The sequence below is a fragment of the Erinaceus europaeus genome, unplaced genomic scaffold (assembly GCF_950295315.1).
Source record: "Erinaceus europaeus unplaced genomic scaffold, mEriEur2.1 scaffold_515, whole genome shotgun sequence".
NCBI classification, from domain to species: domain Eukaryota; kingdom Metazoa; phylum Chordata; class Mammalia; order Eulipotyphla; family Erinaceidae; genus Erinaceus; species Erinaceus europaeus.
In genome coordinates this window covers 1-12,765 of record NW_026648105.1, presented here as the reverse complement: position 1 = coordinate 12,765, position 12,765 = coordinate 1, and the positions used below count along the sequence as shown (strand labels likewise).

The following is a 12,765-nucleotide window of genomic DNA, read 5'->3' as shown; positions in this document are numbered from 1 at the left end:
ACCTCAGTGCCCAAGAGAAACAGAATGAGAAGCAAAATCCAGCGGGCAGGAGCTCTGCCTCAGAACCAATAAGCAGCAATGATTTCCAGCTCTGTGGTCAGAACCACACGGGAAGCTTGGCTGCAGGGCCTGGGAGCTGGCTTGGAAAAGCACCTCCTTCACCCAGCCTCACAGCTGCTTTTTTTGAGAGAAACTCTTGTTTTCCTTTTCTTCCCCAAAACATCTGCCCCGAGATCTCTATGTTATTCAAAGGCATGCTATCTGACTAGAGGGATGGTTGATTAGGTTGGGCCACAAATTCAAGCTCCAGGACCACAGAGAAGATGCTAAGGCACCAGAGGAAGTTCGGAGGCTAAAATGTCTCTTTCTTTGCCTCCTTCTGCATATAAACATGACAGGGGCCAGTGACATCCTGTGTATACAAGGTTCCAGCTCAGTAAAGACATTGATAAATGATATAATTAATTTCTTAATTAGCCAATACTGTGTACTCCTCAAAGGTCCTTCTGCTGCTCCTACCCACACAGCCCACTCTAGGGGTGCTGCCCAAATATAGGGGACAGGCTGCCATGTCACTGTGTCTCGGTACCTAACCGAGTGGTTGACACATGCAATTATTCATACTTTTCAATAAAGAAATGCAAGAAGGATGTTGTTGTTGGAGTTTGTCAGGCTTGGTGGTGGCCTCTGTATTAGCAGTCGCCACAGCAGCCAGTCCCTAATAATGACACACACTCGGGGGCCAGGCAGTGGCACACACGTCTATGTGCACATATTACTGTGTGCAAGGACCTGGGTTTAAGTCCCTGCTTCCTATCTGTAGGGGGTGAAGCTTTAAGAATGGTGAAGCAATTCTTCATCTCTCTCTCTCTCTCTCTCTCTCTCTCTCTCTCCTTCTATTCTCTTACCTCTCAAATTAAATAAATAAATAAATTCTGGGGGTGGGTGGGTGTTGACACACCTTGTTGAGTGAACATGTTACAATGCTCAAGGACCTAGGTTTGAGTCCTTGGTCTCCACCTGCAGGGGGAAAGCTTCAAGGTGGTGAAGCAGTGCTGCAGGTGTCTCTCTGTCTCCCTTCCTCTCTGTCCCCCCTTCTCTCTCAATTTCTGGCTGCTTCTATCCAATAAATAAATAAAGATAATAAAAAGTAAAAACAGAAAAATATACATATAAATAAATTCTGGTGATACACACTCTGCAACGACCTTCTGCAGATATCAAACACCATCTAGGGGGGAGTCACCGGAGAGAAATGCTAAACAGATTACCCAACATCCCACAAGATGGGCTTTTTACCCCACATGTTCAGGGTATTTTATGTCCAAAGTACTTTAGTAAAGAAGTCCTCCAATTTTGAGAATGTGCTCCACAAAGAGGAAACTCACACCTTCTGTCACCTGAAAATAAAAAGTCCCCAAGAATCATCCAAAGGGTCCAGAATGAAATTGAAAGAGATGAGCCAGGTGGTGGTATACCTGGTTAAGTGCACATGTTATCATGCACAAAGACCCAGGTTTGAGTCCTTGCTCCCCACTTGCAGAGGGGAAGCTTCACAAACAATGAAGCAAGGCTGAAGCTATCTCTCTGTCTCTCTCTCTCGTCTCCCTCCCCTCTCAATTCCCTTTCCTGTCTAATAAAGAGGGGATAAAAAGGAAAAATGGCCAACAGAAGCAATTGACTGGTTTTACAGGCAGAACTCTGGTGGCAATAAAAAGAGAGAAGGAAAATAAAAGAAGGAAACTGAATGAGAGCTTCTTCCATCAGCTTATTAAATGCTAAATGCCTTATCCACACAGTTCTGGAAGTTAACTCTCTATCCCAACTCAAGGGGCAGGACTTGAGAGAGTGGGACCAAGTCTCTTCTGCACTCAGGTGGCTGAGGATTTTTAGTGAAATACCCATTTCCTCTGGCAAAATGTCTCTGCCAGTGAACAGAGAGGCACTGTGAAGCCATGTGGTAATGGCACCCTAGAAAGTAAGGCTAGGAGATGTGGTCAGCAGGAGAGCAAACTCCTTCCAAAAGGGCATCTGTCTAGCTCCCAGTGGATGTCACAGATGACTCCCTTCAGGCATCATTCTCTTCCCAACAAATTGGCAGTCTGGGCATTTGTATGAACATCTCATTTGTTAAGCACCTACGCTGGCCAAACAAATGTCTTCTCCTCAGTGAGCCAAGAGCAAAACCTCTCTGGGATAAAGCTACTCTCTGGGGGGGGAGGGGGGGGGACTGTTTACCCCTGCGGATGACTGGCAATCCCTGCCTACCCTGAAAACTAGTCTTCCCTCCACTGCTCACAAGAATCTGCCCCATCCCCCTTGCCATGGGGAGCTTCCAAAACCTGTTGCCTCTGCTCTCACTACAGATCAGATTTCATACTTTGAAGCACTCAGCTACTCACCTTATCCTAGAAGGCTGGCATCAAACATAGGAGAAGTCCACAGAAGCAGGCACGTAAATGAACTGAGCTAATGTTTATTGGACCTTGCTTCCAAGCAGATGTAGGCTTTCTCTTCTCCAGGTGCTAGACATTCTCTCTGGCACACACAAGCTGCCTCTTCAGCACCATCTGTTCAGGTGGGTAGGAGGGCAAAGTTGGATCTGCACACAGTTTCAGACTAGGACTCAGTTCTTGACTCTATCCTTTACTAGCCTCATGACTTGATCAAGTTTCTCTCCTGTCTGTACCTCTAAGTTTTCCTCCTTTAAAACAGAGAAAATACCACAAACTCAAAAAAAAAAAACCTCTTCCGTGAAGTGTATATCATATATACATACATAACATATGTGCACTGGAATGGGAGTGCTACTTGGCTTGAGGGATTTTAATTTGCAAAGCTAAGTAACAATGATACTGTTTTTGGTTAAGTAACACTGGCCAAAAGAATATGCTTGCCAACTGACTGAAACTATGAAGAGTCAAGTCTTTCTTGTCACTGGCACTCTCTCATATCTGCAGTGAGCACCTGTTCAGATGGAACTTTGGATTACATATTTCAGGTAGGAAACATTTTTCATTAGTAAACTCTTAGGAGAGGGACTTTATAACTGCAGGACTAAAACTGCAGGAGAGGGTCTGATTTAACTCAGTGGCTATAAACCATCCCACCTGCAATTATCCCTTTCAGGGACTTCCCCATCCCCACCCCAGACCTCAGGCACTGAAATCCAGCTCACAAGCAGCACTCAGCAATAATACATTTCTCTCTCTCTTTTTTAAAGACTTATACTACCACCAGTTGGAATACCTGATCAACTTGGGTAATGAGCGTGAGCACAAAGAACTGGTATCATCCCAGCTAAAAGCACAGCAAGGTGAAACTTTAGTTGTCCTTTGTTCTTATTTCAAGGAGTGGCACAAATTCCATTAAGTTCTCGAAAACACTGAAGCGTGCTTACAGATCCCATTTCCATCTTCACTGTCCCCCCGGGGATTCAAGATTTCCATGAGGGGGAACAACTCTTATTGTTGTCCAAAATGGAATGTTTTACTATTGATGGTGTGCGTGTGTGTGTGTGTGTGTGTGTGTGTGTGTGTGTGTGTGTGTGTGTGCGCGCGCATGTGATTTGCTGCTGATCTTCATGGTAATCAGTCATTAGGGATGATATTAAAACAGCTTCCCAAAGCCTTTCACAGCAACCTGTCAATTATATACATTAGAAGAACATATCTACTTACCTAGTATGAGGACTCTAAAGTGGCACTTATGATGAAATAGATACAAAAATCAATGAGGTTGAAGTGAGTTGCTTAATTATGTTTATCAGGCATCTAGTTTGTTACCAAGCATTGTATGGCTTTTTTTTTTTTTTTGATTCCAGGGTTATTGCTGGGGCTAAGTGCCCGCACTATGAATCCATTGCTCCTGGAGGCCATTTTTCTCATTTTGTTGCCCTTGTTTTTATTGTTGTTATTATTGTTTGACAGGACAGAGAGAAATCAAGAGAGGAGGGGAAGACAGAGGAGGGAGAGAAAGACAGACACCTGCAAACTCCCCTCCACAAGCCAGGGGCTTGAACCTGGATCCTTATGCAGGTCTTTGTGCTTCATGCCATGTGTACTTAACCAGATGCACTACTGCCTACCCCCCCATCTGTATAAATTCTTTCTTCCAATAATGCTGCTAATACACCCCTCCCTCTATACCATCCCTCCCATCTCTTTTGGTTCATGTTTATGAAACAAATTTCGGTTTTGAACAACTGATTTTATAGGCTGGATTCTGTACCATCAGCACTCCAGTTTATATCCCTAATGCCTTAATATTTGGAAAGTGGGTATGTAGGGAAGCAATTAAAGTTAAAATGAGGTCATAGTGTTGGCTTCAATCCAAGGTAACAGGTGTCCTTATAAAAGGAAAGGACAATTCTTATTAAGAGTTGTCAGACATGTGCTCATGAGAGACATGAGCAAAGAGAAAGACATTTGAAGAAGCACAGACGATGGTCATCTATGTACCAAGGAGAAAGATCCAAGAAGATTCCAAGCGTACTAGCAACTTGAACTCAGATTTCTAGCATCTTGGACTATTAAACAATAGAGTTCTTATTTATTTGCACCACAGGTATTCAGTACTTTGTATGAAAAAATGAATAGAATTAATCCTAAAGGATGACTACACCCTGGAAAGCCAACAGCACATGAAGATATTATTCACTTTTTTTTTTTTTAATCTGAATCAATAGACAGACTTTCTTATTCAAAGTTAGGTACCTCCTGGTAATAAATTGAAGAACAGGGCATTTGGCATAATTCCAGAGGCAGGAGAAAATTTTATTAGCAACTATGATTTTATTTGATGTACAAATTAAACTGCACGTCTCCCTAGAAGAGTGAGGATTTATTTGCCTCTAATTATTATCAGCAGTCTAACTGTATTTTCTGGAAGGTCTTCTGCATTGGCTGAGAATAACCAGGCAATCAGGAAACGCAGCTGTGAGGGGGTAAAGAGTAGAGAGAGAAAAGTAGGTCTTAAGAGTAGGCAGAGAGCAGAATATAGACAAATACCCAAGGGGAAAAAAAAAGCATAGAAGACAGCTGCTAATCTTTCACCAGGGTCCAAGCACAGGGCAGCACGAAGCAATCTGGATGGAGTACTGTCTGCTTCTCACTCCAGACACCCATGATTATTAGCCCAGTCTCCTCCAGCTGCTTATCTGCTTTGCATCAGCAACTCCTCACTACACACACACACACACACACACACACACACACACACACACACACACGCTTCCCTCTTGAATTTAGAGAACAGACTACTTAAACACCTCTATGTCTAGTAGGTAAAGATGCTGATGCCCCTTTCAACCCCTTCCTTGCAGCAGTAAATAGCATTCCAAACATAAGCCTATTGCACCACAACTTCCATCTGAATTACATTTTCTTCAGAGACTTGCAAAGTGCTTCACTGAGTAAATGATCTATTTCCCCCAACTGCATGCTTTCTGTGCTATGCAAACTACAGACTACAACTGATCACTTTCTTTTTTCTTGATGTAATTTTTTATTTATAAAAAGGAAACATTGACTAAACCATAGGATCCATAGGATAAGAGGGGTACAACTGATCACTTTCTAAAGCCCCAAATACTCAGAACTCGCATGTAAATGTCTTCATGCCCTACCCTCAAAATCACACAGTTCTCCATCACCGAATTTTAAAAACCCTTGGAACTCACAGCTGACCCTCAACTATCCCAACAACTCTATCAAGTACTGCATCTTCTGCAGATCAAAGAAAAAAGAATAAAGTCTAGAATGATATGCACAAAAGCACACTAAATGAGGAACATGCCTAGACATTTCCTGATACTGGAAGAAATGAATGAGCAAGACATCGTCAATGAATTTGTTCTATACTGTGTGTATGTGTGTATATCTCTCTGTACCTCTATACATTGTAATGCTGAGGTTTCACACATGCATGACTCCAATGCTCCTGGCCAACATCTCTTTAAAAAAATGTCAGAGATGGAGAGGAAGAGACTAAGAGACACAAAGAAGGAGAAGTACCACAACACCACCATGAAGCTCCCAAGTGCTGCTGGGTTGAACCCTGAGTCCCACCATATGGTAAGGTATGCGCTCTTGTGGCTGAACTTCCTCCCTGGCTCTATAACTATTTATAGATGACAGGTGCTGAGATATTAAATAAAATTTGTACCAGTTTCTGCAGCACCTTAGAAATGGTAATGACTAGATGAAAGTGAAGAATAGTGTCACTTGAAGATGAAAGATGCACTTAATACTCTAAAAGTAAGTTTATTGATTTTTTAAAATTCTTGCAAAAAGATTGTAATCTTTCTAATTTCCTCTCTACTGTTACCACTTTGCACATCCAGAGTTTGAGAATCATTCTATTTATTGATGACCAACTTTTGAAAACAGATATCAAACGAGATCCCCTCTATCCCAAGCAAATGCATCTTCATAGCAGCCAGCACTTAATAATGGAGCATGGTAGCAGAAATCTGAATACTTTCTTATACCTGTGATTCCAGGCAGACCCATGGACACTCTGTGATACATCTGGACTTACGTTCAGTTATTATTATTAGTTCTTTAGTCTACCTCATGACATACTAGAAAGAAATGACTATGGGTCTATATAAAGTACATACAATTTACTGATCAAAAACAACTGATGGGCAAAAATAGCTGATGAAGAGTAAGTTCCAATCGAGCTACACTACACTGGAAGAAGAGCTGGGACCACAGTATTTTCTGTTTGTTTTAGTAAGGGACTTCATTGCTTTGAACCAGCATTTTCACAGGGGGGTGCGTGTCAGGGGGGCTATCTCCCCCTCAGAAACATTGGACTAGAGCAGTTAATCTTCTCTGAGGACCAAAAAAAAATTGACTATAGTGATACAGGGACACCTTAACTGAGGATCTGGGTTCATGTCCAGGTACCACATGGGAGTACATGGATGGCAACAGGAAGCTCCAAGAAAAGTGAAGCAGTGCTGTGTTGTTTCTCTTTCACTATGGAAAAGTAAAAGAATAGGTAAACTGGCACTGGGAACTGTTGAATTTTGTATATACAATTATGCATTAAAAAACTGCTTTTAGAACAGTTTTATTTTGTTTTTATAATCTTAGAAAAGCTCAAATGAGTTTTGTTTCACTCCCAATGGGACCTGTGCATTTTAACATGGAAATTTCCCCTCTCCTGAGTCCCACCAGAAGATATGGCCCCCTTTGCCTTGTCCTCAAAATACAGGGAGAGGTTTCTATGTAGGTGACAAGTGCTTTGTGAATAGAGGCCTTTCCTTTAAGTTGAACAACAAAGGCTTGTCTTTTATGCATTTCCAATTAATGTTTTCTTTCCCCCCCTTTTTTTTTTCTTAATTGCCAACAGAGTTATCACTGGGCTTCAGTGCCAGTACAACAAATCCAACTCAACCCTCTTAGTGGCCTTTTTTTTTTTCTTTTGACAGACAGAAATTGAGAGAGAAGGGGGAGATACATATAGTGGGAAAAAGAGAAATGCCTACAACACTGCTTCACTGTTTCCCCTCCTACATGTGGGGGGACCAGATGCCTGAACCTGGATCCTTACACATGGTAATGTTCACTCAGCTGGGTGTACCACCATCCCACCACAATGTATTTTTAAAGAATTTTTTCCAAAGGGTTCAAGCAAGGTACTTGTGAACAGCAAATAGGTACATCTGGAAGTAGGCTCTGGGTATCAGGAGCTTGGTATCTTGGTATCTTGGTATCCTGAAGTCACACATCCTTTTTTTTTCTTTTTTCATCAACATTTTATTTACATACTCTGTGTCTCAGAGTCCTCTGCTCCTTAAATAGCAGCCTGGTATTAGGTTTAGCTAAGTAAAGTCACATGAAAAATGCAGCCCCATCAGTACTAGTAAAACAAGCTTTTTCAGCATGTTTTTTTTTGTTTAAGTTTTTTTTATATACCTTAATTTGATAGGACAGAGAGAAATAGAGAGGGAGAGACAGACACCTGCAGACCTGCTTCACCCTTTGTGAAGCTTGGCCCCCTGCAGGTGGGGGCTAGGGGCTCAAACCCAGGTTCTTGTGCATGGTAATGTATGCACTTAACCAGGTATGCCTCAGACTAGTCCCCTAATACAAGTTTTAACCTCGAAGAGGGACTTCTCGGTTTTTCCATCCTCTGTGCTTTGGCATGCAGTGAGCAAGCTTTTTCTTTTCAATTTCTAGAACATCTGCAAGATACCCTGAACACATAATCTAGAGAATGGCTTATTTATATGACTAGTCTCCCTTAATTAGCTATTAGTGCAAGAATATATTCCAAAAGGCACGGTAAATTACCCAATGTTTGAAAACAGGTTGAGCTTGATATCACTGGCAACACTTTTAAGTGAGGAGCAGTAAATTACTGTTCAAAGTACAGCCACTAAGTCTTTCTTTGAGTGTTCCCATCCAGTGCCAGGGGCCTCATGCTAATGACACCCTTTTGGACTGAACAGTAAAGTGATGGAAGGCAATTTAGGGAAAGTAGTACTCCCTCCCCTTGCACCCTGCAGGAAGCCCAGAGAAGGCAGAGTCAGAAGCCCAGTGTGTCTGCATATTCTACCCCTCACTCCCTCGCTCCCAGACTGCAAAGGCCACAACATGCAGATAGAGGCAGATGTGAGCACCTAGAGACAAAGGCTGAAGCACATCCCACCTTTCCCCAGAAGGGACTATAAGGCTGGGAAGACCAGGAGACTGGGACCCTCCTCTCTGTCTCTGTCTCTTTCTGGGGTCCACATGTCTACATGACTTGTACTTTCTTCTTTTCCGTTGTCCTTACTTTCTGCCAATATATAAATTTCTCCCAATAAGAAAATTCTCCCTGAGACATGACTGTCTCTCTTTGTGATTCTTCCAAGTTGAGGACATACTAATACCCTCAAGAATGAAGCTTAGAAGGGTGTGTGGACCCTTCAACAAAAGGAAGCCCTTTGGTTTGGCCACACGTGCTCTTAAAACATCACCTCTTCACTGAGAATGTAAAAAAAAAAAAAAAAAAAAAAACCGAGAGAGAGAGGGAGAGGGAGAGGGAGAGGGAGAGGGAGAGGGAGAGGGAGAGGGAGAGAGGTGCGACCTGGGTGAAAAGAACTGGAAAGCAGGGAGACTCTAGGACACCTCTGAGCTTCTCCAAAGTGGGGAGGTGGAGGGGAATAGGGGGGCGCACAGTGCACAGCGCTAGTTCTACAACTCCCCCCTTTTCCCGGGTGCGGCCCCTTACCACGAACTCCTCCAGAGTCTGGTAGGTCTTGCCCCGGAACTCGCAGTAGTTCTTCTTCTCCTTGCACTGCGGGCAGCATTGGCTGGTGTCAACGTGGATGCAGCGCGGGTGCAGGCGCGGGCAATCGGGCTGCGCGCACAGCGGCCCCTCCTCAGTGCACAGGCAGGGGCAGGCTGACGGGCCCGGCGCGAACTTCTCCCCGATGGCGTACACGAAGCCACTCTCGTCCACGCAGCCCTTGCCGCGGTAGTCCGGGTACACGTACTCCTCGGGCGGCTCGGGTGTGGGCGCCGACTCAGGGCTGCCGGCGTCCTGGAGGTCGGCGGGGGGCTGCTCCTGCGGGGTATCGCCGCGAGGGGGCCGCAGCTGCACGTCGGCATTGCTGGCGCCCCCGGTCGGAGCGGCCCAGGCCTGTCTCTGCCGGCTCCACGCCTCCCGGCCGGCCGGCCCGCGCCCACCACCGCCCCGGCCCCGCCAATCCCGGCCGCCACCTCCTCCCTCGTCCCGCGCCGCGTGCTCGCGCTTGTCCGGGCCCGGCTGCTCGGGCGCACGGGCCAGCTTCTCCAGCGGGATGCTCGGGCTGCACAGAGCCACCGTCAGGCAGCAGGTGACCAGCAGGGAGCCGGACAGCGCGCCAACTGCCATGGCAGTGGAGCTGGGCATCCCCTACCGCGTCCTGGGGGGCGGGCGGGCGCGGGGCGCGGCATTCACAGCCGGGGGGCGCGCCACCGAGCGGGAGCCGCCTTCCCTGCGGAGAGAGCGAACAGCTGAACTCCCAGGCCGAGCCCTCGACCCCAGCGCGCTACACGGACCCCGGATCCTAGTCGCCACGCGACCCCGGTGCACCTCTGGATCCCCAATGCCTGCCCGGGCCCCAAACAACCCCGGACCCTGGTCCCCACCTGGACCCCCAGACGCCTGTCCCCACCTGGACCCCGAACGCCGGCCCCGGGCTCAGGCTACGCGGAGGACCCGCCAGCCAGACCGCGCGCCCAGCCTCGGAGCCCCACTGTGCCGCCAGCGCCTCCCTAATCGTGGAGCCCCAAGTGCAAAAAAAAAAAAAAAAGCCCCGGCCGACTGGCCAGCAGAGCTTCTCGCCCAGTCGTGACTTAGCAGTGGAGGCAGCCAAGTTACAGGGTGGGTTGCACCCCCCCCCCCCCCCCCCCGCCCAACACACACACAGTTGGCTCAGAGCCACACAGCCCCGGTGCCCGAAGCCACGTCTCCTGGTCCCCTAAGCCACAATTTGCCAAAGGACATTAAATGGGGATTCCGCAGTAGCCCCGCAACAGTGCCAGAAGAAACACGGGAGTCTCCCCTCCCCCTTTCCAGCTTGAGGGGTTCGGGGTAAAGGAGTGGGAGGTGTAGTGCAAAGCTCCTGGGATCCCCACGGTTGGTTTCTGACAACTTTCTAATTGTATCAGCTGTGGAGGGGAGAGGGTGCAGACACAGCTGTGCGCCCCCCATCCCCAGGCTCCGCAGACCATAAGGACGGCCCCAAGCACCCCTGGGCGCCCATGGGGGGACGGGGTGCTCTGGTTCTGGCTGCTGCGGGGACTACCCGCACCCTATCCGGCGACGTTTAAATCCGGCCGCGGGGCTCTGGGAACCCCTCCCCCCCGACACAGAAGTGGAGGACGGGGGGAAGGGCATGCAGGGTACTGGGTAGGGGAAAACCTCTCCCACTCACGGTTCTATAAAAGCCGTTTTGCACCCCAAAGTTTCTGTCACCCAAAGCCCCCCGCAGAACCCTAGATGCCAAAGGAGGGGCAGCCCAACCTCTCTGCTCTCCACCCCTAGGGCGCCCCCCGCCGCCCTAGCTCTTAACCCCCACCCCTAACCCAGAGAAGAACTCAGGTCGTCTGCGCCTTCTGCTCACCCCTAGCCCCAGCTCGGAGGCTCTCCGCCCAGTGCGACCTCCCCTCCTAATTTCCTAGAGGGACGTGGTGGAAGGAGCAGCACCCCAAGGAGGGGACAGGCACTGCCGGTGTGGAACCCCCAGCATGCACTCTCGCCCTAGACGGCGGCGCCCAGCTACGTACATGAGCTCAGGGCGCAGGGGCAGCAGCGGCCCCGGGGCGCCCATCCTCCGGCCGGCAGGACCCACGGAGCACAGCCCACCTGCGTGTTCGGCTGTCAGCGCGGCCCCGCTAGGGCGTCTCCGCGCGGCCGCCTATTGCGCAGCCAGCGGCCACGAGGCCCCGCTCGCTCGGCCGTTCAGCTCCAGCTCTTCTGGGAGCCGCCTTCGCGAGCGCTCCCCTGGGACCCCGCTTGCTCCTCCCAGCCGGCGGGCGCGGGAGCACTTTAAACCCGCAGCTGGGGCCACGAGGCGGGTGGGCAAGCTGGTTGCGCCGAGGGAGGAGGCGCCTGGAGCGCGGCCTGCCACTAATGGCACTGAGGCCGGCAGGGAAGCCCGCCTCCCGCCTCCCTCCTCCCTCCTCCCTCCTCCCTCCTCCAATCGCCCCAGGCGCGCTCCCTTAGCCACCCAGTGACCCTGCCAGGGCTACCAGGCTCCTGGGACTCTCGCTGGCAACGCAGCCCACCTTCAGCCCCGCTGCCACTCACCTCCTTGTCATTCTTCTCTGGACCATTTCTTCCTGCCTTTTCTTTGCCTTAATTTTATTTATTTATTATTTATTTATTTTGCTTCCTAATTGGGCCCCTCTGACTTTTGCTTCTCTGCAGAATGCCTTTCTTTCTTTCTTCCTTTTTCTTTTCTTTTTCTTTTCTGTCACTCTTGAAAAATAACTAAACCAAACGTTCAATTTGAAATTCAGGAAATTGAACAGGAGACTTTGTGTGCGTGTGCGTGTGTGTTTTAACCCTATTACTATTAACTGTCATTATTTTTATTTAGGTTTTCACCATAGTATTGTTTATAATACCACAATGTTGGAAGCAAGCCAGGTATTCAGCTTAGTAGGTAATTAAATAAACTATGGCAAATTCACACATATTGTGTAACAATGAGAAGAACCAATCTATATACTGAGTATGGAAAGTTTTCCCCTATTGCTAAGTGAAATAAATGGTCACCTAAGAAGATATGGGTAGACACATGCAGTGGATAAGAATTTACATGAGAAGGAACCCCCTGCTCCTTGTTTTTAACATTCAGGAGCCCAGAGGCATAAAGATGTGAGAACAAGAAACTACCAAAAAATCCAATCAAGGAGTTGGAGGTCTGCTTAGAGAAAGCAGCACTCTGCCCCTGCACACTGAAGGAAGGCAGGAAAAGGTGCCAGAGGTCCAGTGTGTCTGCATATCCTGCCCCAGCACTCCCTCCTCACCTGACTGCAAAGGTCACAACCTGCAGATGGAGGTAGATGTGAACACCATGAGACAAAGGCAGAAGCACATCCCTGAGGGTCCCATCCAGCCCCCAAAGGGACTATAAAACTAGGAAAATCAGGACAGCTGATTTCTCTCTCCCTCTCCCTCTCCCTCTCCCTCTCCCTCTCCCTCTCCCTCTCCCTCTCCCTCTCCCCTCCCTCTTTCTCTCTTTCTCCCTCTCCCTATCCCTCTCCCCTCTCTCTT

General features: G+C 48.0%; 1 protein-coding gene across 2 annotated transcripts in view; it reads right to left on the bottom strand.

Moving 5' to 3' along the window:
• The window catches only part of LOC103118015 (brorin), a 32,668-nt gene extending 21,154 nt beyond the window's left edge, over positions 1 to 11,514 (bottom strand). The window contains exons 1-2 of one of the 2 annotated variants that reach the window (XM_060184733.1): positions 11,271 to 11,514; positions 9,229 to 9,976 (exon numbers count right to left, since the gene is read on the bottom strand). In XM_060184733.1, coding sequence (XP_060040716.1) covers positions 9,229 to 9,891 — 663 coding nt within the window. In that variant the 5' untranslated portion in view covers positions 9,892 to 9,976; positions 11,271 to 11,514. The remainder of the gene's footprint in view (positions 1 to 9,228; positions 9,977 to 11,270) is intronic. The other variant, XM_060184734.1, reaches the window with a different exon arrangement.
• Positions 11,515 to 12,765: the final 1,251 nt, after the last annotated feature.